General features: G+C 28.6%; 1 protein-coding gene across 2 annotated transcripts; it reads right to left on the bottom strand.

The window, feature by feature from the left end:
• Positions 1 to 253: 253 nt before the first annotated feature.
• On the bottom strand, positions 254 to 17,079 carry LOC111633086 (cadherin-23-like). 2 transcript variants are annotated; one of them, XM_023377615.1, is made up of 41 exons: positions 16,841 to 17,079; positions 16,087 to 16,161; positions 15,910 to 15,999; positions 14,955 to 15,154; positions 14,788 to 14,877; positions 14,617 to 14,715; positions 14,396 to 14,530; positions 14,197 to 14,325; positions 11,381 to 11,459; positions 11,131 to 11,276; positions 10,881 to 11,069; positions 10,646 to 10,813; positions 10,406 to 10,561; positions 10,261 to 10,328; positions 9,934 to 10,186; positions 9,616 to 9,855; positions 9,461 to 9,533; positions 9,201 to 9,379; positions 8,990 to 9,119; positions 8,769 to 8,914; positions 8,554 to 8,692; positions 8,169 to 8,399; positions 7,926 to 8,095; positions 7,714 to 7,863; positions 7,515 to 7,637; positions 7,251 to 7,440; positions 5,483 to 5,709; positions 5,215 to 5,418; positions 5,028 to 5,138; positions 4,831 to 4,951; positions 4,508 to 4,762; positions 2,221 to 2,333; positions 1,969 to 2,139; positions 1,812 to 1,900; positions 1,637 to 1,729; positions 1,379 to 1,511; positions 1,178 to 1,302; positions 1,056 to 1,084; positions 950 to 977; positions 852 to 881; positions 254 to 771 (listed from the first exon to the last, which is right to left on the bottom strand). In XM_023377615.1, the coding sequence occupies exons 2-41, from the start codon at positions 16,124 to 16,126 to the stop codon at positions 687 to 689; spliced, it is 5,427 nt and encodes a 1,808-aa protein (XP_023233383.1). In that variant the 5' UTR covers positions 16,127 to 16,161; positions 16,841 to 17,079; the 3' UTR covers positions 254 to 686. The 2 variants fall into 2 exon arrangements, with proteins under 2 accessions (XP_023233383.1, XP_023233385.1); XM_023377617.1 differs by lacking the exon at positions 16,841 to 17,079 and adding an exon at positions 16,262 to 16,315.
• Positions 17,080 to 26,195: the final 9,116 nt, after the last annotated feature.

Here is a 26,195-nt window from a genome sequence, read left to right as displayed (position 1 = left end):
CAGAATATTAGTGCGAAAGAACAGTAAGTTACCTTTCTTATATAGGTAACTACATAAGCAACTTTCACATTGTTGACATCAAAGTTAATCTTTCTTACACTCTCTCTGAATATATATAAATTTGACCTAAATTAAACACAAGTTTTTTTGAATGGAATGTATCTTTACTGAAATGACCTATTTTTATGAATTAAAACAGGTATTAATTTGTTTATATATATATATTTTTTATTGATAAATTAGTTATACGACAACATACATCATCATTTAGCAATGATAATTATAATGATGAATATACAGATGATTAAAATTTATAGGTGAAAAAATAATTTACATAATTTGTTATAATTTTTTATACAAATTCATTAGATATTAATACATAAAAACATCTGTTAACTAACAAAATTTGCTAATTTTTTTTTTATAATTTGAATTTGAATGTTTAAGAGCCATTTTAATGATTCCATTTAGGTCATTAATAATTGACTAGATGATTATTTAATGTATAAACAATACATAAATTATGTTAAGTAGTATCAGTACCGAATGACTACCATTTCTTCCAATGTAAAAAATCATTGGTTTTGATAAGTTAATCACTTAGAATGGAAAATTCATTCAAAATTAGATGGCTTTATATCTTTAGTAGCAGAATTAAACAACTTAAAATTAGAATTATAGCTCAACTATCTCAGAGTTGGATAGCTCCTGAAAGATGCTGCATCAGCCATTGGTGTATTCATTTCTTGCCACTCATATATCCTCTGTTGTCTGTAGAAAAAAATTTTAAAAATCAATATTAAAAATTTCATTTATATCAGAACTTTCCTCAGCATTAAATAAGTACTTACTCTGCAGGACTAAGTGTTGACAAAGGACCACTAAAAACAGAATTTATATTAAATTTTAATACATCAAAAATAATATAATAGAATTATTAAAATTTTACCTTTGTTCACCAACAATCATGTTGTGATCTATACAAAAAATAAATAAATAAATAATTAAGGATTTTTATATCAAATAACAATAATAGTAACATATATAATACTTACAATACATAAGTCTAATCTTCTTTTTATACCTAAAAATTTAAGTTATATATCTTATTAGTACAGTATTATTATTATTATTATTATTAAATAAAATTAACTTGTAAATAGGAAAACTAACTTACCGTGAATACATTATGCAAATGATAACAGTTACAACAAATGCGGATACTGCAATAAGCGCTGCAACAACAAGTACGCTTACCTCACTCCATGTCATTCTATAATCTTCCTTACTCGGAATACATTGCTATAGACAGGAAAATATCTGTATAATTCTGTACGAATTTCATTTCGACTTAGAAAAAATTATGTAAGACACTCACTTCAATGCTCACAATCTTATACATTTTATAGAGTTTTTCAACTTCAGCAGATTTTTTAGCATTTAAAATATCCATAACCCGTTTAGGATCAACAATATCATCTTTTTCTAATAACTGAAAGCAGGAACTCGTACTGATAATAAGAAAATATTTATATGTAAATATTTAAAAAAATCTTGTTTTCTGATTCATTAATGTAATTGTTTTAGAATATATATATATTATTTTAAAATAAATAATTTAAAGAGAAGAAATTACCTTTCAAAATCTAAACTTCCATCAGATCTACTATAAAATTGAGTATCATATATATTTAGTGTTAAAGGTTCCGTTATAGCTGTTTCTAAATCTCTGAAAATAATATTTAATGAAGAAACATATCAGTAAGTTATAGTCGTAGCTTAAATTATAATTTATTAAACTGCACTGATACTTTTTGAATTGTGGAATATTATTTCGAACTTCATCTGGTCTTTTATCAAATACAAATTTTAGTAAGTCTCCGTCATATAAAACATACACCTAGAAGCGTATAATCAGCAATTTAAAATTTTATTTGATAAATTAATTATTGATAAGAAAAGTTTTACCTTAACATGAGCATATGCAACATTCTTTCTACCTGGTCCACTCCTTGCTTCTATTAATATATCAAAGTATCCATTTACAAAACTCTGAAATCCTTGATTAGCATTTAATTTTCCAGTACTTGGGTTGATCACAAAATTATCATTGGTTATTTTAACTTCTTTCTTTGAAGACTAAAATATTTTATCAATAATTTTTATTACAACTGTATTTCTTTTTATTAATTTCAGATAGTTCATGATAGAAAATCTTACTCTGAAATAAGTCACATTTTTAATACTGTACATAACAGGTCCAGAAGATGAATCTGGATCACTTGCTTTCACTGTAACCAATTCTGCATCTACTTCGGTACTTTCTCGAACACCTGAATAAAAATTAAGACCAATGCAAATTTCAACAATAAATTTTCAAGGTAATTAAAGATTTGATATTTAAAACTTATTATTCAGTAGAATAATAACACATAAAATTAATAAAATAAAGAACTGATCTTTAAATTTGTTATAGAGCTAAGATCCATATGAAAATGCTGTAGATGGATTTGTCTTAATAAGAAACAAAATTTTCTTGACAGCTTGCTTGCTCTACTCTGGATCTGAAGAAAATTTTGTTACTTATTAAGACAAATTCATAGCATTTTCATATGAACCTTAGCTCCTCTCCAATAATAATTGGGAATAAATGAGCAAGTGTAAATGCATTACCACTTTCTCTTATATTGACAATAAAGATTTGAGTCAATATATTCACTATCCTTAAGCATTCTTATTATGTACAAAAAGATTTATTTATTTTTAGCTTTAATTTATTATTAAATTATTTATGTACATTATTACAAAATCTAAAAATTTTAAAATATATCATCAAAATATATAGTTTACTATGATTGCTATATATTAATAGAACATTGCATAAATTATAACACTTTAAAATTTTTATTTTTTATTTTCATTACAAATCTTATAATAATTCATATATTCTTTTCTTAACTTTATGAAAATATGGAACTAAAACAATAAGGATTATAATTTGTTTGTTAGGTTGTGTTCTACTTGATACTGATGTCTAGTACTAAGCTAGGATCAAGGTCAAAGCAGAGCTACTAAACAGTGCACAAATAAAATAACAGTAACCCTTTTATTTTATTTGTGTACTGTTGGTGTATGTATTTTGTATTATGTAATCAGGAAATTCTTAATTAATGTTCAGTATGGTAACTCCAGTATTAATGTGACATTGTGATATTAAAGCTTAATACTGTATTTCATTTGAGTAAATAACAATATAAAGCTAATGTGAAAAGAATATTTGCCATTGGTGACATGATTGGTGATTTCTAGACTTTTTTATATGTAGGATGATGTATGTTTAAAAGACATAATAAGTATCCTATCAGTTCTCCACAAATGCTTTACTTTTTGAATATTTATTATTCTTTTTCAATGTAGGAATTTTGTTTGCTGTGGCTGTTTGGAATCTACAAGTATATATGTTTATGATAAATGTAATTTTATTTCATTCATCAATGAATGTGTTGTCTAGTCTGTGATTCTGACTCAGCTGTAGTATAGTTTGTTTATCTGAGTTTCCAGACTAAATTTGTGCAGTCACAAATTTTAATTTCTCAATTTTAGATGTCATTCTTTTCTAAATAATAGATAAATGAAATAGTTATTATTGAATTAGCAAACTTTATTCTTTTCAAACACTTGTAAGAAGAGAAAGCCTGCAAAATGAAAACTCTATTACTGAAATTGAAAATAAAAAATTTGAATGTCTGAACCTTTACTTAATCTTTAATAGATGTTTTCTCCTGGGCTTTAACCAAACAGTGCAAACTTTATTATGCCTATTGGCAAATGGGAATTTCAGACCTCTGCTCCAAATATTCAATTAGCTGATAGACAGGACATTTTTGACACTGATTAAACTGATAGACAGGAGTTTTTATCAAATTTTCTTGTTTTCATTTTGGGCTTCTACAATGACTACATTAATTTTTCATCAACTTAATTCCCTTTAAACCTAAACAGCATCCTTTTTCTCTCCACTGATATTTTTGTAAAATTTAACTGCAAAAATTAAATCATGTGCATGAAACTATTGTGTGCACTGTCTCTTCTAATACTGTATTATAGAACATACTATCTCTGTTTTCTTGCTTGTATAAACCTCACAGTGCCACATATATGACTATAAACATTGTCAGACTAGTTGGTGTCAGATCCTGATTACTTTTTGTATTGTAACCAATCACTTAACCCATGCAATCATCAATCCTCCTATGCAAGACCGGTGATCCTCTTTAAGACTGTTTAATAATAATAACAATAATTATAATTTATTATTATTATTGTTGTTGTCTTGTTGTATACCTTGTCTTTCTTATCTGATATTGGTGCTTAGTGATTGCTGGACCAAGGTCAAGCATAGTTACTGAAACAACTATATTATGAGCTGAATAGTACATACACTATATGAAATGATATGACTGAATATTAGTAATATTAATTTATTGCTAATACTTTCTGCACTTACCTACAATATAATGATCCTTTTCAAACAAAGGAGGATTATCATCAATATCCTGAATGTCTACAGCTACTTGAATTTGTGACAAATCTTCTGGAGTATATTTATCTTGTAAAGGATGTGGAGGTTTTGATGGTTTACTGACTTTAATTGTTAATAAATATTTATTTTGTTTTTCTCGATCTATATGTTTATTGATATAAATTTCTCCTTTACTTTCATTGTTTCTTCTTACTCCAAAAACATCTTGCTCATTACCATCTTAAATAAAAGGTAAACTATTTACTATTTCATCATCCTGACATCAATATTACAAACATTATCTTTACCTATTATAAAATAATCCATAATTGCATTAATTCCAACGTCCTCATCTATTCCCTGTAAAGATCCTATTACTGTTCCTATAGGCTGTTCTTCTTTTACTTTTATATCTATGGGTTGAGATTTCTAAATTGAAAAATAATAATTTATAATTATTAATTATTTTAAACTGCAAAATGATACAATAATATAATTAACTTACGATGGGTCTATTGAAATGAGGATCATTGTCATCTACATCAAGAATATACACTCGAAGAACCCGATGAGCTTCTTGTGGAGGAAAGCCATAATCATAAGCAACAACAATTATCTAAAAATAATATTGCTTTTGTCAAATATTAAAAATCATTACAGGATTAATAAATATAAATAATTTAAAAACTCACTGTATAATTTTCTTTTGTTTCCCTGTCTAATAGTTGCTGTGTGCTAATTACTCCTGTAGCACTGTCAATTGCAAATGCAAAATCACCATCAATAGAGTTTGTATGATCATCCAAAAATCTGTATGAAACTTTGCCATTGGCAGTGTTTGGATTATCTGGGTCAAAAGCTACAACTTGAAACACAGGTGTACCCAAAGTAGCATTCTGTAACAACAAGACTCAATTAATAGTAATTCATTTTGTTTGAATAAAAAAAAGACATAATTACCTCATGTATATAAGCAACTTCTCCCGAAGCAGGACGAATGAATTGAGGAATTCCATCATTAGTAGACACATCACTAACAATTACCAGAACCTCCACATCTGTATATTTGGCAGGAATACCTTTATCAGTAGCTCTAATTATTATTGAGTAAGGTTCTTCCCTTCCTTTCCCAGTTAGAGCTCTTATAACAGATACAACACCACTTTCAAAATCAACTGAGAAATATCCTAAAAAAATGAAAGAAGATTAAAGTTAATTAAAACTCAGGACAAGGCAGGTTTAGCATGTTCTCCAGAAGCAAGAGCCACAAAAGTTCATGCTAGCCCTTTAAAACTATTATTATAACAAGAAATAATTCCTATTTTAAAATATTTTTAATTGTTATTATCCTAAACGTGTACAAACTACTTCATTAAAATGTTCTGTTTTACAGTAGTTCTTACTTTTTACTTTTGTAAATTTTTGAGATAGAAAGAGTGCACTTTTTCAATGAATATTAAAACTGATAAATATTTAGAAAAATTTTAAGCTTTTTTCAAGATTTCAATAAAGTGTCTTGATACTTTGTTATTGTTAACTAAGATAAAGTATGAAGACACTTTATTTATGTTAGTAATGTTTTTTAATTTTTTGTGAATTTTCTACAAATTGTTATCATGGTTATTTTTAAAATAGGAGGTTAAGTATTATGTTTTTATTATAGAAAACATTATATAATTTATAAAAACATATAATTATTACAATAAATTATGTCATGACCTTTTGAACTTTTTAAATGTACACTTTGAGAAATTCAAATTTTGAATAATAAAATATCATTTATAGTAATATTTCGTAAGCAACAAACATTATCTAAAATCTAAATTAAAATTAAAAATATTAAAAACTTAAAATATATGTATAATAAGTTTGCTTTTATTCCTAATGTAATATTAGATTACAGTATTTATGTAAGTCAATATCATTGTTTACATAAATACTGTAATNTAGGCCTATATACTGTACAGACGATAGTAAACTCAACTTACTGCCTAAACTCTCCATAGCGTGAAAGTACAGTAGACCCCCCTATAACACTGTAGATAATTCCGTGTTATATGAATTCCATGTTGTACGAGTCACTTAGATTTTACAAATACGTGTGCCGGACTGTGAGCGGCTCATGTATTTGTAAAATCGAAATGACTCGTACAACATGGAATTCATATAACATGGAATTATCTACAGTATTATAGGGGAGTCTACTGTAAATTAATACATAGTCTTGATAGCATTTTATTTCCAAATAACGTTTCTAAACCTTTTTATAACTGTTTTTTAATGAAGCAAATATAAAGAAATAACATAAAAGAGAAAACATAATTCAATTTTTATTATAAATTTTTAAATGTAATTTAGTTTATTTTCCATTCTTAACAAATTTTAATAATATAGCCATAACAAAATAACATAAAAGAAAATATGTTCATAAATTAAGATATTAAGATAATATCCCAATTTAATTTCTTGTATTATAATATTGCATATAAATAAGTTTTCCTACTTGTACTTGTAAAAATATATTATAAAATTGAAATTTACTCTTCTTCTAATTTACAAATATTGACTGTTAAGTCTTTACTATACTGATATTTTGAAAATTTTTGATTACTATAATTTGAGGCTTTATTGAAGAGTTAATTAATTTCCAAGAATAATTTTTGTTTCTAATATTTTGAAAATTGTTATCTTTATGATTGTAATCATAAAATTATTCTTGATTACTTACCTACAGGTTCAGAAATCATATCTTCTACAATTGTGTATTGTATTTCTTTATTTCTTCCTTCATCTGCATCAGTGGCTTTAACGGTTATAATGCTAAAATCTGTTGGCACATTTTCAGGCACCACTGCAGTATATAATGGTTGACTAAAGACAGGAGCATTGTCATTCACATCCAATAATGATATTACCACCTATAATATAGACTTATTATTAAAAATTAAGTTGCATCAAATATAAAAACAAAATCTAATCAAAATATATATACCAAAACTGATGTTCTTCTTTGATTAGCTATTATATTTGGACTATCATTAGCAATAACTTGAAGATTATAAGATGCCTGTTTTTCTCTATCAAGTGTTATATTTTCACGAATTTGTATTGTGCCCTATTTTAATTAAAATTAATAAAATTTTAGTTTAATTTAATCATTCAGATTATTTATAACATTAAAATTAACTTACTGATTTTTTATCAATATCAAAAACATCACTACCATCTCCTGATACAGAATATTCAATATTTCCAAATTCACCAGAATCTTTGTCAGATGCAAGGACTGTTAGTAGTGTATGAGGATATGTTGCAGATTCTGAGACAGTTGTTTTATATGACTGCAAAATAAATTATTATTAATTATTATTTATTAACATTAAAAATTATTTCATACACTTACATCTTGAGAAAATACAGGGCTGTTGTCATTAACATCTTGAACATTTACAACAACTGTTGCTGTGCTAAAACGTTCATTTCCATCATCTCCATTGATAGCCTTTACTTGAAATGTAATATATTTTAATGGTAATTCTTCAAAATCCAGCCGATGATTAAGGGTCACCAAGCCTGAATTTAAATTTTAACTTATTTAATATTTATTTTAATACTAAATATATTAAAGAAGAACAAAAAAATATACCTGAAATAGGACTAACAGAAACATAATTGTTTGAATCAGAATTTGAAACTTTCTCAAAATGGTTTATAGCTTGGTGTGCTAAAGGATCATAAGCTGCAAGCGTTAGCAAAGTAGAACCAATCAAAGTTTCTTCAGGCACTGTGATATCAATTTTTGGATTTGAAGGAGTCCATGGAGGTGCAAATATTGGTACCATTTCATTGTGAACTTGAACATAAACTGTGACTTCAACTAATAAAAAAATTTATTATTAAAATATGCAAAATTTATTTTTCTATTCAATAAAATTTCAGTATTATTTGCCTCAATAAAGGATAATATAAATAATACAGAGATATTAAATAGTAGCTAAAACACTAAACAATATAATTGATTAAAAAGATACCTGTTGCTTTTTGTTCAGTTCCTACAACAGCATTAAGATCTATAACTTGAGCAGTAAGAATAATTACAGAAGCAGCACTATAGTCTAAAAGACTATTTATAGTTATTTGTCCAGTTGTTCCATCAATTCTAAAAACATTCTACAGTACAAAATATAAATATATTTTATAAAAATAATAATATTCTATAAATCATTTGAAAATTTGTAATGCTTACTTTATAATTAAATGGATCTGTTGATGACACAACGGATCCAGTTTTATCTCTAGCAATTATGGGTTCAATTATAGAGTAGCGCAATTTAGCATCTTTATCTGGATCTATGGCAGTAACATTTATGACTTCCTCACCTATATTCAAATCTGAAAAGACAAATTAAATTTGTGATCTAACTAGAATTTGTTAATTATGATTAAAATTTTAATACTGTAACTTACTTTCAGGAATATATTGAACATAAGTGTCTTTCAAAAATTTTGGTGGTTTATTATTAACATCATCTATAAGAATGGTTACAGTTGCAGTAGCTGTTTGTTGAAGTGCATTTCCAGCATCTATGGCATGAACCTAAAAATAAAACCATGTTTAAATTTCAAATAACAAAAGACTTCAAAAATGCAGATAGAACAACAAACAAAGATCACTAACTATTAATTTATATTCTGTTCCATAAATGTCACGATCAAGATTAGCTCCTGAAATGACTCTGATTATCCCAGTTTTGCTATCAATAACAAAACTGTCCTTTCCACCACTCTCTATAGCATAAGTTATTTTATTATCAGGACCATCAGGATCAGTTGCAACAATTTTAATTACACTTGTATCTGTATAATTAAAAATAAAATGTATTATAAAATTTATCACCTTAAATACTAAATTATGTAAGAGTATATAATTCAACTTGCCTTGAGGGGCATTTTCTTTAATTGAAACTTTATATGGTTCACCTAGAAACAAGGGTGCTCCATCGTTCTCTCTCTAATGAGATATGCATATATATATTATATAATGAATTTTAATTTTAATTTATTTTGATTTAATAAGGAAACACTTTTCTGACCTTTAACTTTATTAATAATCTAGTTTCAGATAGTAAAGGTGGATTTCCATAATCTTTAGCTTGAATCATCACAAATAAAAGTCCAGAATTATTTGGTGTATCACTAAATTTTATAGGGCGTTTTAACATAATTTGTCCAGTAGTAGGATCAATAGAAATTACTGGATCTGTAGTATTTTCTGCTTTTATAGAATATATAATTTTATCTCCATCTTGTTTAGAACTATCAAGATCTGTGGCCTGTAAATTAATTTTTGATATTAAAACTAATTTTTTAAATATATCATTTTTAATTTTAAATAAATGAATTCAAAATACCTTTACAAACAGAGGAGGTATTATTTCTTTGGCATTTTCTTGTAATTCACAAATATATTCATCTTTCAAAAATTGTGGTGGATTATCATTTATATCTAATACTTCAATAAATAAATTAACTGATGATACTTTTCCTCCACCATCTTCTGCTTCATAAGTCAGGGAATAGTCCTTCTGCATTTCATAATCTAAACAGGTTTTCTTACCACAGTTTGCAATTTTGATATGTCCATTATCAGTGTCAACTTTGAATCTGGGTTAAAAACAGTTACATCATTATTATGACATAAATTTTAAAATAGTTTACGCATTTTAAAATGTGCTTACTTGTCTGAGCCAAATCCTTTTATAGAATATTTTATCTTACCAAAAATTCCACTATCAGCATCTTGTGCCTATTAAAATATATCATTTTGTGTTTTAAAATACATAAAATATTTTGTAAAAATTTGAAATCATTCATAATTCAAACCTGTAAACTAAAAATAGTAGCATTTGCTGGAGCATTTTCTGGTACTTTTACAACATACTGTTCATGTTTGAATATGGGAGAATTATCATTAGCATCAGAAAGATGAACTGTAACTGTTGAAGTAGTTGATGCCATTCCTTGCTGAGAAGCTATAACCTTATGTATACATTTTAAAAAAGTTTCATTATAATCTATTTTAAAATAATCTTAGATCTTAATATTAAAAATTATCAAACTCACATGAAATATAAACATTTGCTTGTCTAAATGCTCATAATCAAGTTTGCTTGTATCAATTACTTTAATGATTACAGGAGTTCTACCAATAGCTGTTGTTGGGAAAACTGAAAATACCCCATTTGAATTCAAGACATCTTCCAGATGAAGTGAAAATTTTGCATTATCACCCTAAAATTAACAAATCAATACCATATTTCTGTATTAAAAAAATATTTGAAGAAGGAGAGTATCTTACCACATCCATGTCACTAACAACCATATTCAAATCAGGAAGAGGAGTATTATTACTAATATCTTCTGAAACTGTTACATTGAACTGTTTTTCATTAAATTCTGGCTGCTGATCATTTATATCAGTAACAACAATTGTAACATTACTAATAACACTATCCCCTATTGGTCTTCCATTTATCAATTCTATTGCCTAAAAGAAATTTTATTTTGTAATAGTTTGTTTTAGTTTCTTACAGTACACTAACATTTACCTTTATTTGAAAAATATACAATCCACCATTATTCAAAATATCAGGATCTTCTCGATCAATTGGAACATTTGAAGTTTCTAATGTGGCAGAATATAATCCCTGACCATTATTGATTCGATTATTTAATCTGAAATATTTCTTTTTATCTGTCAAATAATTATAAATGATAAATTAGTTATATAAATTATTTAATAATTATAAAAATTAACTATATAAAATATTTAAAGCTATCATTATGTTCCAAAAATACCTTGTTGAGTCATTAAAATTAATGGTCTTGGATTTCCTATATCACCATCATGAACTGATACGGTTAAAACTGAAGTACCCTAAATCAGCACAAATAATAATAAATTTATGATTATCTTAGTTAAAATATTCATTTTAAATAAAATATTTTAAATATATTTTACAGGAAGACTATTTTCTGACACAGTGGCAGAATATGGAGCATTGTGGAATACAGGAGACTGATCTTGAATATCTTTAATCTCTACAATAACATTTACAGTTGAATTCAATCTGCCGTGTAAAGACAAATCCTAAAATACAGAATAATTTAGCAATTTCTATTAAATAAACTTTTATTTTTTAAAATGAAATTACTCTTACCTCAGCCATAATTATCATGGTGTATGTAGACTTTTCTTCATAATCTACATTTTCTTTGAGTACAATCTCACCTCTGTAATTTCCAGCACTTATTTCAAATCCCTGAATTTCAAATTTCTGGCAAGCATCAGGAGTCTTTAAAATTTAAAAATTTTTATTAGATATGCAGATAGAAGAATTCAAAGTAAAAATGACCAATAGAGATGTTCATTTCACAATTTTAACAAACATATTTCAGCTGAGAGATATCCTGAATTTAAAAGATATTCTAAGGACTGATAGAAAACACATTTTAGAAGTTCTGATCATGGGAGGTACACAAACAGAACATTAGACATACTTCAATTCAATTCAATCAGTATCAACCTATGCTGACGGATAACACATTACACTGCTCTGAACACATTTTATGAATCTTTCAGTGAAATATTTCTGTCTACAGAAAAATGCTTCTGAAGACATGTAAATACAGAAACATTGTTATTATAAGTCAGAATAACTGAACNTGATGGTTTACTGACTTTAATTGTTAATAAATATTTATTTTGTTTTTCTCGATCTATATGTTTATTGATATAAATTTCTCCTTTACTTTCATTGTTTCTTCTTACTCCAAAAACATCTTGCTCATTACCATCTTAAATAAAAGGTAAACTATTTACTATTTCATCATCCTGACATCAATATTACAAACATTATCTTTACCTATTATAAAATAATCCATAATTGCATTAATTCCAACGTCCTCATCTATTCCCTGTAAAGATCCTATTACTGTTCCTATAGGCTGTTCTTCTTTTACTTTTATATCTATGGGTTGAGATTTCTAAATTGAAAAATAATAATTTATAATTATTAATTATTTTAAACTGCAAAATGATACAATAATATAATTAACTTACGATGGGTCTATTGAAATGAGGATCATTGTCATCTACATCAAGAATATACACTCGAAGAACCCGATGAGCTTCTTGTGGAGGAAAGCCATAATCATAAGCAACAACAATTATCTAAAAATAATATTGCTTTTGTCAAATATTAAAAATCATTACAGGATTAATAAATATAAATAATTTAAAAACTCACTGTATAATTTTCTTTTGTTTCCCTGTCTAATAGTTGCTGTGTGCTAATTACTCCTGTAGCACTGTCAATTGCAAATGCAAAATCACCATCAATAGAGTTTGTATGATCATCCAAAAATCTGTATGAAACTTTGCCATTGGCAGTGTTTGGATTATCTGGGTCAAAAGCTACAACTTGAAACACAGGTGTACCCAAAGTAGCATTCTGTAACAACAAGACTCAATTAATAGTAATTCATTTTGTTTGAATAAAAAAAAGACATAATTACCTCATGTATATAAGCAACTTCTCCCGAAGCAGGACGAATGAATTGAGGAATTCCATCATTAGTAGACACATCACTAACAATTACCAGAACCTCCACATCTGTATATTTGGCAGGAATACCTTTATCAGTAGCTCTAATTATTATTGAGTAAGGTTCTTCCCTTCCTTTCCCAGTTAGAGCTCTTATAACAGATACAACACCACTTTCAAAATCAACTGAGAAATATCCTAAAAAAATGAAAGAAGATTAAAGTTAATTAAAACTCAGGACAAGGCAGGTTTAGCATGTTCTCCAGAAGCAAGAGCCACAAAAGTTCATGCTAGCCCTTTAAAACTATTATTATAACAAGAAATAATTCCTATTTTAAAATATTTTTAATTGTTATTATCCTAAACGTGTACAAACTACTTCATTAAACATATATTCTTTTCTTAACTTTATGAAAATATGGAACTAAAACAATAAGGATTATAATTTGTTTGTTAGGTTGTGTTCTACTTGATACTGATGTCTAGTACTAAGCTAGGATCAAGGTCAAAGCAGAGCTACTAAACAGTGCACAAATAAAATAACAGTAACCCTTTTATTTTATTTGTGTACTGTTGGTGTATGTATTTTGTATTATGTAATCAGGAAATTCTTAATTAATGTTCAGTATGGTAACTCCAGTATTAATGTGACATTGTGATATTAAAGCTTAATACTGTATTTCATTTGAGTAAATAACAATATAAAGCTAATGTGAAAAGAATATTTGCCATTGGTGACATGATTGGTGATTTCTAGACTTTTTTATATGTAGGATGATGTATGTTTAAAAGACATAATAAGTATCCTATCAGTTCTCCACAAATGCTTTACTTTTTGAATATTTATTATTCTTTTTCAATGTAGGAATTTTGTTTGCTGTGGCTGTTTGGAATCTACAAGTATATATGTTTATGATAAATGTAATTTTATTTCATTCATCAATGAATGTGTTGTCTAGTCTGTGATTCTGNAACTGAAGTACCCTAAATCAGCACAAATAATAATAAATTTATGATTATCTTAGTTAAAATATTCATTTTAAATAAAATATTTTAAATATATTTTACAGGAAGACTATTTTCTGACACAGTGGCAGAATATGGAGCATTGTGGAATACAGGAGACTGATCTTGAATATCTTTAATCTCTACAATAACATTTACAGTTGAATTCAATCTGCCGTGTAAAGACAAATCCTAAAATACAGAATAATTTAGCAATTTCTATTAAATAAACTTTTATTTTTTAAAATGAAATTACTCTTACCTCAGCCATAATTATCATGGTGTATGTAGACTTTTCTTCATAATCTACATTTTCTTTGAGTACAATCTCACCTCTGTAATTTCCAGCACTTATTTCAAATCCCTGAATTTCAAATTTCTGGCAAGCATCAGGAGTCTTTAAAATTTAAAAATTTTTATTAGATATGTTGATACAATGTATGAAAATATATTTTTCTAATTATTACTATTCGAATATCTCACAATATCATCTCTACAAGACAACTTGATTTCAGCATTTGTACCAATATCAGCATCTGTGACAAGGATTCCTCTATAAACAGTTGTTCCAACAGGTGTCATCTATATTTAATTAGAAAATTTAATAAATATAATGTAAATTAACTGTAAAATTATTTTATAAAACACTCTTACTTCTTCCATTACAAATGCGTAAGGAACATTTTGAAACCTCGGAGGATTGTCATTCTGATCAAGAACTGTAATTTCACGTTTTAAAGAGATCTAAAAGGTACAAATTTAATGTTTAATAATAAACTATCTACAATATTTTAATTAATTTCAATAAAATAAATGCTTACAGTGTTGGGGTCTTGACCCTGGACCTTTTCATCTGTAATGCTGATAATGACATCAATAGAACTCTCAATTTCTCGATCTAGTGGTCTGATTAAATGCACCACACCTGTATCTTTATTCACACTGAAACTTCCTCCACTAATATAATAGTAAACTCTGGTATTTTCTGGATCGCGACCACGAAGAGTGTAGACAGAAGAACCTAAAATAAAAACTTCATATTAATTTAAAAAAAACAATCCAAATATATTTATTCAGTTGTATTAGTTATTTGATATTCTGATGATGATTCATTTTTATGTCATTTTTTTCCTGATAAGTAGTTTTCAATGATTTTATCTGACCTCGATATAATTACTTCAGGAAAAGTAACCTTAAAAATATGCAAACATTAACTTACAACTTGTTATAAAAACATATCAATGCCAACAGTAGATTTATTACTTTTTACATACAGTTTGATAAAGGAAAATTTTGAATAAAAAAAAAACTTTAAAGAAAAAAAGATAAACTTTCTATCATAATAGAAAAACTGTATTACTGCATAATTTTAAATTATAAAATTTACAAAAGATTAATTGAATATAAAATTCATAAATAACTTAGGTCCTACATTTCTAAAATTGGGTTGCAAACAATATCATTGTATAAATCCATTCTTAATATTCTTCCTTAAGGATTAAAGAAAATTACTTTGAACAGTAGCTAAAACAGGATAAAATTCAAAAACATATTATTAGTAACATATTAAATGCCAAATAACATTATAAATATCCTAATTTTTATATAGCAAGTCCTCTCCAATTACATCAGACAACTCAGAAATATAGCAAGATATTTTAAGATTTTGAGATTAAAGACTGACTTGAAATCTGAAAGTTTATTTCAATTTTATTTAAAATAAATTGTATTGTAGCATTACAACATTATAATGTAATAAATTTATCTGTCACTTACCAACAGGAGTGTCTTCCCTGAGTGAAAACCGACTCATGTCACCTCCAGGAAGAAACACAGGTGCTCGATTGATCTGTCCCCAACATCCTCCTTTCAATATAGAAAAAACAAAAATTGCATAAATGAAAATAAGAAAAAAAATAAATGAATAAAAAACTGTGGTTGCAAACCACTTACCTAAAAAGCCCACGTAAATAACTAGAGAAAACACACCCATACTTCTTGTATCAGAATATTTCCTCGGCTCCCATCCTAAAAAAAAAGTACAGTAAATTATTTATTAATACGGCTTGGCTGCTTGATCCCAGACATAACTGAGGTTAAGGAAAATATGAAAGAATTTTCACGAAACTTGTTTGATATAATTGTTTTTAAGAGGTCTCGTTGCGGTGTTCGCACGCCACACTTATCAAGTATTGAAGGTCAGTTTATTGTTCGTAACTTTTGTATTAGTGTAGGTCATTAAATGTAGAAGAAAATAATGAATCGCATAGAAAAGATATTCGAGTGAAGGAAACCGAATCGTAGTAGATATAGAATTTATATTAATGGCTATAAATAGATATCGTGTCACGCATGAACGTATAAAGAAAGCATTTCTTTAGGTAATGTAATGAGTAAAGGTATTGTTTGGAGTATACAAGCTGCTGCCTCCGGGATTTAAACAGCATTCTTTAACAAAATTACTCGAGAAAGGCATAAAAAAAATCAATTTAAATGTTTAATATTAAGACTGAATAGATTTACAATTTAAATATTAATTTTAAAATAATTTAAGACGGAGAAGTTTGGTTTCTTTCAAGAAATAATATTGATGAATGTCATTGTAACATTGATTCACTCCAACGATTCGATACGCTCAAGTTAGTTAGAAAGTAAAACTTTCTCAAAGATCGAAGTTTAAGAAAATTATAGAATAAAGTAAACTTACACGATAGAAAAGGCAGATCTTGATCGAGTATGTGTCTTGTGGCTGACAAAGTTCCAAGATGACGAAAACAATCGGTCAATACCTGGTCGGGTCAAGTTGTTACTCTGGTAGAACCGGTTTCGTTTGCAGCACGCAAATTCCGGTCGTGTAAGGCGGTGAAAGTAGCTTGACAAATTTAGATTTGTCATTTTATTGTCCTGTAAATGCTACTATCGAATCTATATACAACTGTACAGTACGTGTTACACAAACTCCAGTTAATGTTATACGAGTTGCAACTGTTAAACTGACTATATTCATTTTTACGGCTGAATTTTTGTTTTTTTATATTGTGGACAGGAAGACGATCGAACCTGTATTGCCTCCAGTAGAGTTTCAGTTTGATTTCCAATAAACTTTCATTAGTCTATTCCTCTCTCCGTCTTTTTGCTGATTGTATTTCATTAATTCAATATGTGTCATATAATATTCTCCATATTGAACAATTTAATTTAAAAAAAAAGCAGAATTTAAAAATTTTTATTAGATATGTTGATACAATGTATGAAAATATATTTTTCTAATTATTACTATTCGAATATCTCACAATATCATCTCTACAAGACAACTTGATTTCAGCATTTGTACCAATATCAGCATCTGTGACAAGGATTCCTCTATAAACAGTTGTTCCAACAGGTGTCATCTATATTTAATTAGAAAATTTAATAAATATAATGTAAATTAACTGTAAAATTATTTTATAAAACACTCTTACTTCTTCCATTACAAATGCGTAAGGAACATTTTGAAACCTCGGAGACTTTTAAATTATAAATTAAAAAATTAGAAATTAATAAATATATCTTTATAGTCGCAATTTTATTAAATCTTTTATTTATTATTTTAAATGACACTCTATATATAGACCTAGTAAGAAAATTATACATTAGAATAAAGTCAATAAACTATAATTGTTTTTTTTTGTATTGATTATTTAATTATTAGTTTAAAACAACCAATAATTAAATAATCAATCCAAATAATCAATTATATTTATTATCGCATTAAAACATGCGATAATAAGAACGTTTATTCTACAAATCAGCGCAATTACAACTTTTGTGCTCATTGGAGAATGCAGCTTATCAACCATTTTCACAAACATTTTTCTTTCGTTGATATCAAAATCTCTTCAGTTTGACAATTGTGTCATGAACACAATGGGTGGTGGCCATGTCCGGTTAGAAAACACATTCTTGGTCAAGTTAGTATTTCAGAAGAGGCAAGTACCCTTCCTAAAGAAATTTAGGAAAGAAACTACTTACTTCTGAATACACTTTGCCCTATACTTCTTCGGTGATGAAGAGCAGTGATGGAGCAATGAAAGCCCATCCCTTAAACATCCCTTTCGATTAATAGCCAGCCAAACCAGAAGCCTTGGAGAAAACTTGGAGTGTCGTTTGTATTTAACTTCAGGATCTACATCTAGTTCTTCTAATTGTTACTAGCACATTTACTTCCGTCAAAAGTGAAATAGAACTCGTCATCCATAACTACGTAAAATTTCAGGCCTTCGAGATTCTATCACGCTGCTTCCGCAGATGGGGTTTTTGAATAGCAAGTTGCATCGTCGTGTATTTTGATGCATACTTGTACTGAACATTTTGAACCCAATAGTATATTCAATATTCTTAGATTTCTATATATCATTATTTTTTATGGATATAGCTTTCCTTAGATGGTTTTCTTTCCTTTGGTAGTTTACGGTGAATAAACAATATGGGAACAGCGTCACATTTTAATTTCCGCTTGCCATCTTCTGTGCCATCCAACTCGGAGAAAAGAGAACCTGAATGTAATGGAATAGTTATAATTAATAAATATAAGATTTACCAGCCACCATCACCTGTAAAAAAAAAAATATGTGAAATACAAATTTTACTTCACATAGAGCAGATTTATCAGTGGAAAAAGCATCCTTCTCTTTTCACTAAAGCAGCATAAATTTTTGTACGAACTGGAATTTTTGGAAAAGTCTTCATTACGTAACCATTTTCCAACCTATCTCTAGGCAACAACCCGTCATTTTTTACAAAAGAAATTAATAATAGTAAAAAATTTGAAGTTTTAAGAGAAAATTCTTAGCTGTAGCATATGTTAAAATAACATTTTCAAAGTAAAAGTCTTATGGTAACTTAAAGATGGTAACTTAATTACATCTGTTTTTTAATAGGATAAATCGATTAAACAATACTTTTGGCAGCATATATCGATTAAATCGAATATCGGTTTCTGTGTTAATCGATTATTTCCTTTCACTACCCATCACTACACAATATAATAGTCATGATATTAACATGTGATTTTCTGTTACTGTTGTTATTTAACATGTGATTTTCTGTTACTGTTGTTATTTAATTATTAATAAATACATGGTATAGGTATTTTGTTTCAATTCATTGGTGTCTTGTTTGATGAGAATTAATTGAAATACAGTAGTCTACTCTTTGGGTAATTCCTTGAACACTAATAAGAAAGGGTGTTCTTATATGCATTCAAATTACAGTAAAAATATAAATATCCTCTGATAAATAGGAACGTTCTTATTAATTTTGCTACTTGTTATTTTTTAGGCGATTAACTCGCGATATAAATAAAATAATTATTTACAATTAACCGGCTAATGAGATATACGGACGTATGAACTGATAGAGGAGATAAATTTCCGGAAATGAACTTAATGGTCTCGAGATATCTATTTAATTGAAAACAAAGATTTTTAAATGATATTTTAAGATGACCGGGAAGTACAAGTATTAGCATGTCTCTCTAAGGAGTCGGTTTCGAGTCTAAGAACCTCAGGAATTCTTCATGGGTGGTCTGTCCCGGATATACGAGTATATGGTTCTCTCAAGCCGGTTTCACAATTACTCTTTGCAGTGCGGAAACCAATCGAATGTGATTTAGCATTGAAAGTTTTCCGCTTTGGCAATTATTAAAATTTTAGAATTTATTTCTTCAATGGAAAAGCAAAATTTAAGGTCTGAAATTTAATTTTGATTTTTGTTATTTCGTTCCGTTTTGTTAATGTTAAATAATATATTGTATTGTTATTTATAGTATTTGTATTTATTTTTTGTTAATTAAAAATATTATAAAATACAATTTTATAAAAATCATATTTGAATTGAAACTAATAATAATTTTGTAAGAAATTTTAAAGTGATGTAAATTTATACATTTTTTTTTTTTGTAATTACGTTGTTCATACACATATACACACTACATTACATTACATCATTGAATCCTTATTTAAGATGTGATTGAGTGATTTTTCAGTATCTTTCACTCTTTTCAAGATAAGGAAACAATAACCATTTATTTAAAATTTCATTAATTCCATAATTTTTTACTTATATCAATTACTAGTCTAGTTTGTTTAGTTTTAGTTATGGCAATGCAGCACATGGGCGATCTGCCTAGAGGGATGCCTTCCGGGACGTCTTTTTAAGGAAAACTCCACGTGGCCAACCCATCTGAGCAAAGCACAAACCCACGACCCACCAGTAATAGGCCCACCAGTGGCCGAGCGGTCTTCGTACCATGAACACTGGGAGTTCCCCAGTGTTCATGGTACGAAGATCGCTCGGCCACTGGTGGGCCTATTACTAGTCATTGGGTTGCAATTTGAAAATTTGTAGACCTATAAATTCCCACTGTCGTGTGTCTATCTGTCCTTCCTTAATCTCGAGAATAGTGTTAAATAGAAGAAAGTCGAGAGTATATATGGAAAGCTTAGAGACAGGCATCCCCGATTAACTATATACGAACTTCCGGTCTAGATTGGGAGTTACGTGGTTTCAATTCAAACATTTTTCCCGAATAGAGTTACATAGATGACCGGTATAACACTGTTGTTATTAGGAAAGTATGAGGTAAAGGATCATGAGACTATAAATTTGAGATAGAGATAATATATTTTAAATTAAATAAGTCAAGAATATGATTAGAAATTATAGCCCGGCATTGTGATGATGTCACAATAAATATTTACTCTTTGGCTTATATTACTAGCTCTACAATATAGATTATACAAGTGTAATCAAAACCAGAAACACTTCGGCCTAAAAGGTTAACAAAGTTTTCATTGACTTTGATTAAATTTTATTTTTAATTTGAATTTAGTAAATTCTAAAGAAATTATTAAAAAATAACAACAAACAGATAGAAAACTTTTAAAAAGTAACAGAGAAAAATCATTAAAATTATTTCTTCTGATTACAACAAAATCACAATGTTCTAAGTATGTAAAATTGAATTCGTGTCTGTTCGAATATTATGTGAGAATGGTTGAACCAATTTCTATGAAACTTTGTGCATATATACTGTACTGTACAGTACATTTGTAGCAAAATGTATTGAGTACTAAACGTATTACCATTGCCATTTTCACCTGTATTAAATTGTTAGCGAGTCCCCAGAATTTCTTTCGGTGTAAAATTATTTTCTGTCTGATCTATTATACTATAGATTTATTAGAAATACTGTGTATACATCATCTTTTTCCGTGTATACATTTTTGTATGAGTATATAACCTTTATTTAATGACCCTATAACATTTTTCCGAGGAAAACCGGCATCTCAAATAGTAATTTCTACTCGGTATTTCTATTTTATTGATATGTAAACTTACCTTTTTACAACATAAATACATGTTCGGATTGAAGAGACATTTACCTATATAATAAATACATGTTTCCATTAATTATGTTAGATTTTTTGTAATAGTAACGTATTATTTACTTATTTGTTGCTGAATATGCGTATACAATTCTCCTGAATTTTGTATATAGCAATGCTATCCTTTTACTCCTTTCATATTATTAATAAATTAAATTATTAGCATTTCTCAGAATGATTTTCTACACAATATGAAAGTTGTTATTCTGTTTTAACAAATATTTAAAGTAATATAAACGTTTGAACTTATCTATTAATAAAGTTAAAGACAGGCGCATTAGTTATTTTCGAAGTGATAATGCTAAAATTGCAATTTAAAAATCATAATTTTCTTAAATCATAAAATAATCTACACATATCATTGTAGTTTAACTATTATAAGCTAAAGTTCAGTGTGTCTCATATTGTTTATCGTTTATCTGTTACTGATTACGTCCAAGTAATATGATTACATTCCACTGATCAAACAATGAACAGTATCGAAAGAAAATCACGTTTAAATTTTACAGGTGAAATCTCCATTAAGGAACATCCCGAATAGCGGAAACCTCTATTTAACGGACATTTAACAATCCACACACCCTTCAAATAAGACATCTATTATATTTACCTTTAAATAGAAAAATTTCCTTTGAAAGGTGTTAGATAGATGACCGGCACGATTCTATTATTAAAGGAAAAGTATGATGTACAGGGGCAAGCCACTACTAATTTAAGATGGAAAGCATATATTTTAAATTAAATAAATTAAAAATATGCTTAAAAATTGCAGCCCGGCATTGTGATGATGTCACAATAAATACTTTCTCGTACTTATTAAGTAATTATTCACTCTTAACCTTTCGCGAATCAGGTGGGATTAAATTAGCCCGTGTTTTTAAAACTGCTGTAATTATTTCAAAATATACGCAAGCGATCCAGACTTTTGAGCAGCTGGTGCTGTGCTTGGTGTCGTGTTAACCTCCACGTGGATCACCGTAGCGAATAAAGTACCACGCTATTAATTTTTCGTACCTCATCGTCCTTAATATTTCAATTTTGTTTTTATATTCTCCACGTAGACCTATTTATAAATAAGATCTACACATGGAAAATATAAAGTTAGTGGAAGGAATGTCGAAACCAGATATAGGCTCCTGTAGCGACGACGCCGGGTAACATAATCGGGGCTACAAAGGCGTCACCAGTGTTGTTGTACCTAGTACTTTTGTACTAATCTAGTACCTTTTTACTTGTTCCAGTAGCAAGATACCCAACATCATTTTCTTAGTACCATTCATGAAATACTAATCCTTTCCTTTCAATTTAGTATCTTTCAAAACATTCATTTTTATTCTATATTTCTATATTTTTTTACTTTGGCAATAAATAGATATTTTTATTGCTTCCTCATTCAAGTGCAGCAGTTGAACGTACTTTTTTGCAATTAAATTTAATAAAAACTAAACTACAAAATCGTGTTCTTACCGATTCCTGTGAAGCACTGTTATTAGCAAAGGAGCTACTTAAAAGCAACAACGATAAAATATTACACTTGGAAACTGTCATCTGCTTCAACCATACAAAAACATTCTAGTGAGGAAAATTCTGATGATGATGATGATTTTACCAGTGATTTTTCAATATGATAATTTTAAAGTTTAGTACTTCATGTTTATTACTTTTGTTTTAACATTTTGTTCATTTGATTGTTGTTGAGGAATAATAGCATTCTTACAATATATGAATTTATTAAATTAATTAGTTAAAATATCTATAACCATAAGGTAGATAATAGGAAGGGCTTATCACACCAATGACAAAGGGCACAAACGCTCAAAAATCAAAGTAAAAAAATTTAATAAAACAAATAGGGTTGTACAATAAGATGATTACATAAGTATAAAAACCGTAAAAATCCAAAATGCATTTCGGACTATTTTCCAATGGAAAAATAGTCCCTCATCAGTTGGTAATAGCGACAGGTCTTAGTATACTTAAAATTATACAAAGTGAAAAAATATTAAATTTAAAAATAAACTAAAAAATATGCCTAAAGCTATACAATATAAAGATGAAACCGTCGACATGACTGTACGAGCAGTAAGCATTATCAATGTGGACAAGAGTAATGTTTCTTCCTAACGTTGCATGGTAACATGATGAACAGGGTGCTGATACAAAAATAGTTATAAGTTAGCCGAAATATTGGTCAACAGTTATGAACTAATATTATACAGTCAGTTTAAATTATGTACATACAAAAAACAGTAGAACAACAGAGTTGCTGGTTCAGACATTTCTACAAGATGCAGGGAGCAGTTACAAAGGAGATGTGTTACCTTACACATCTGGAGCACAAGTGGTGACAACATATGATGCAGCCAGATGTCACAGTTAATTTTATCTATTTTAACTTTTAATAGATGAAGGCCCATGCTCAATTATCAATTATGCAATATGAATTTATGCAATATGAATTTATCCTGTATGAATTTTGTATGTTACATGTAACACTATATATATTTTAATAAATAGAAATTTGATAAATTATAAATTTATATATTACAGTTGTCCCTTGATAATCCGACAGGTATGGGACCAAAGGTGTGTCAGATTACCAAAAGTGTCCGGATTACCGAAAATAATTACATATTTCGCATTGTTTTGCTAGCAGTAACTTACAATATTCTCTACTCCAACTGTTCGAACAGAACTGCTCACATAAAACACACGAAATGTGTGTCATCGAATAAGAATTGGATGGGGAGATTCACATCACGACATGCTTCTGTGCAAGCAGACACGTAACGGGGACGGGTACCTTGACGGGAGTTGCGTCGGACTACTGAGCATGTCGGATTAAAAAACGTCGGACTATAGAGGGACAACTGTATTTATAAGTTTAACTTTAGGATAATATTATTTCTTCAGCGCTTTTGAAGGAAAATAACAATTTATCTGATGATGATATTTTATTTCCTGACTGTGACGACGAATCAAATTATTTGAGTATGCAATCAGATTCTGATAGTGAAGCATATGCCGAAAAGTTATCGGCATACACCGAATCATCTGTCATGTCAGATTCCGTGTTATTTACTTCGCAAGGGAACTATCAGTTGGTATAAAGAACCAATGTTCATCCTAGAAACGAAAGCATCATAACTTATTTGCCAGGTGCTAAAGGCCGTGGCTAAGGAAAACAGACTCTTTTACAAAGTTTTAAAATATTTTTTACTGACGATAAACTGAAAGCTACAGTAGACTCCCCTATAACGCGGTAGATACGTTCCTCGTTGTACGAATTTCGTGTTGTAGGAATCCTTAAATACACGAGCCAATTGCAGCCCGACACGTGTGAAGTTTAGGGACTACGGCTGTTTGAAAGGTTTTCTTCCATAAAATTAATCGATTCTAGACTAATTCGACTTAACATTTCCAAAACACGTATAATTTTTTGGGAATAATCCGTATAAACTATGCTATAAACAAAAAAATTGTAGGATTACTTACCGAGTGTGCACCGTTCGACTACGCCGTTGCTCAAAGCTTGTTTTCGTCGCGGAGCAGCGCACCAAACGGCGGCCGCGATTTCTGATGTTATTTTTCTGCGAAAAATTCGTTGAACTTTGGAGACATCATTAATAGAAATAATTTTTATGCCCGTTGAATAAGAAATGTTTCTTTGACAAGAAATGTATAAAATTACAGTGCTGTATTAGACTTACGGTACCTAATTTACATACTGTACAGATGATAGTAAACTCAATTTACCCGCCAAAATTCTCCGTAGCGTGGCGCTGGACGGCGAAAAGTAGTTCGGCTGCTCGTCCGCGATGACGAGTTGGCGATGACATTTTACCGCGTTTTACGCGTCCCTTTTAGCGTCTTTATACGAATATTGTCGCAATTTTTTCGCCGCGTTATAGGAATCTCCGTTATAGGAACCCGCATTATAGGGGTCTACTGTATTTTGAAATATATTAATAAGATGATTCGTTCATCTAAACCATTTGTTAATTCTATTGTATATTCTGGCTAATTAGAAATAAATAATGCAGAACTCCAGGCTATTTTTGGCCTTTTATTATTAGGCCCATTATTCGAAAAATCTTTCGAATTTGTGGGTTACATATGGCACTGAAATTAAAATACAATATTAGTGTGCTAAAGGATCATAAGCTGCAAGTGTTAGCAAAATAGAACCAATGAAAGTTTCTTCAGACACTGTGATAGCGATTTCTGGATTTGAAGGAGTCCATAGAGGTGCAAATATTGGTACTATTTCATTATGTACTGTATTTGAATATAAACTGCGACTTTAATTAATAAATTATGAATACTGTCCAGTACTGCGCGCTGTGATTTTGAATACGCCCAATGGTATGTGATCGCTGCTATCTGGTGGCTAAATTATTCATAATGTAGGAGATAGCTAGCACTTGCCAAATCCTCGCAAAACGTTCCCAAGTTACTACTTAATCTCGGAAGTTATGTATATATTTTATATTTTTTGTAATCTGATATTTTGCCATTATACATAAATGTAATAGACATTTTTGTTTTCTTGGAATTAGAATCTTCAGTCAAGACTACAAAATCCTTGAAGCTAATTCTAGCATTTGCTACAAAGATCGATAATGAATTAAC

The sequence above is a fragment of the Centruroides sculpturatus genome, unplaced genomic scaffold (genome assembly GCF_000671375.1).
Source record: "Centruroides sculpturatus isolate CEXI.00-Female unplaced genomic scaffold, Cexi_2.0 scaffold478, whole genome shotgun sequence".
Classification (NCBI taxonomy): domain Eukaryota; kingdom Metazoa; phylum Arthropoda; class Arachnida; order Scorpiones; family Buthidae; genus Centruroides; species Centruroides sculpturatus.
This window is presented reverse-complemented; position numbering and strand designations above follow the sequence as displayed.

Excerpts from the sequence above, each read along its gene's own strand:
- LOC111633086 (XM_023377615.1), bottom strand. The coding sequence starts at position 16,126 with ATGGGTGTGTTTTCTCTAGTTATTTACGTGGGCTTTTTAG. Across the intron at positions 2,140-2,220 it reads AAAATGTGACTTATTTCAGA|TCTTCAAAGAAAGAAGTTAA; the intron begins GTAAGATTTTCT and ends AAAATATTTTAG. Across the intron at positions 978-1,055 it reads GAAGATTAGACTTATGTATT|ATCACAACATGATTGTTGGT; the intron begins GTAAGTATTATA and ends TTTTTTGTATAG.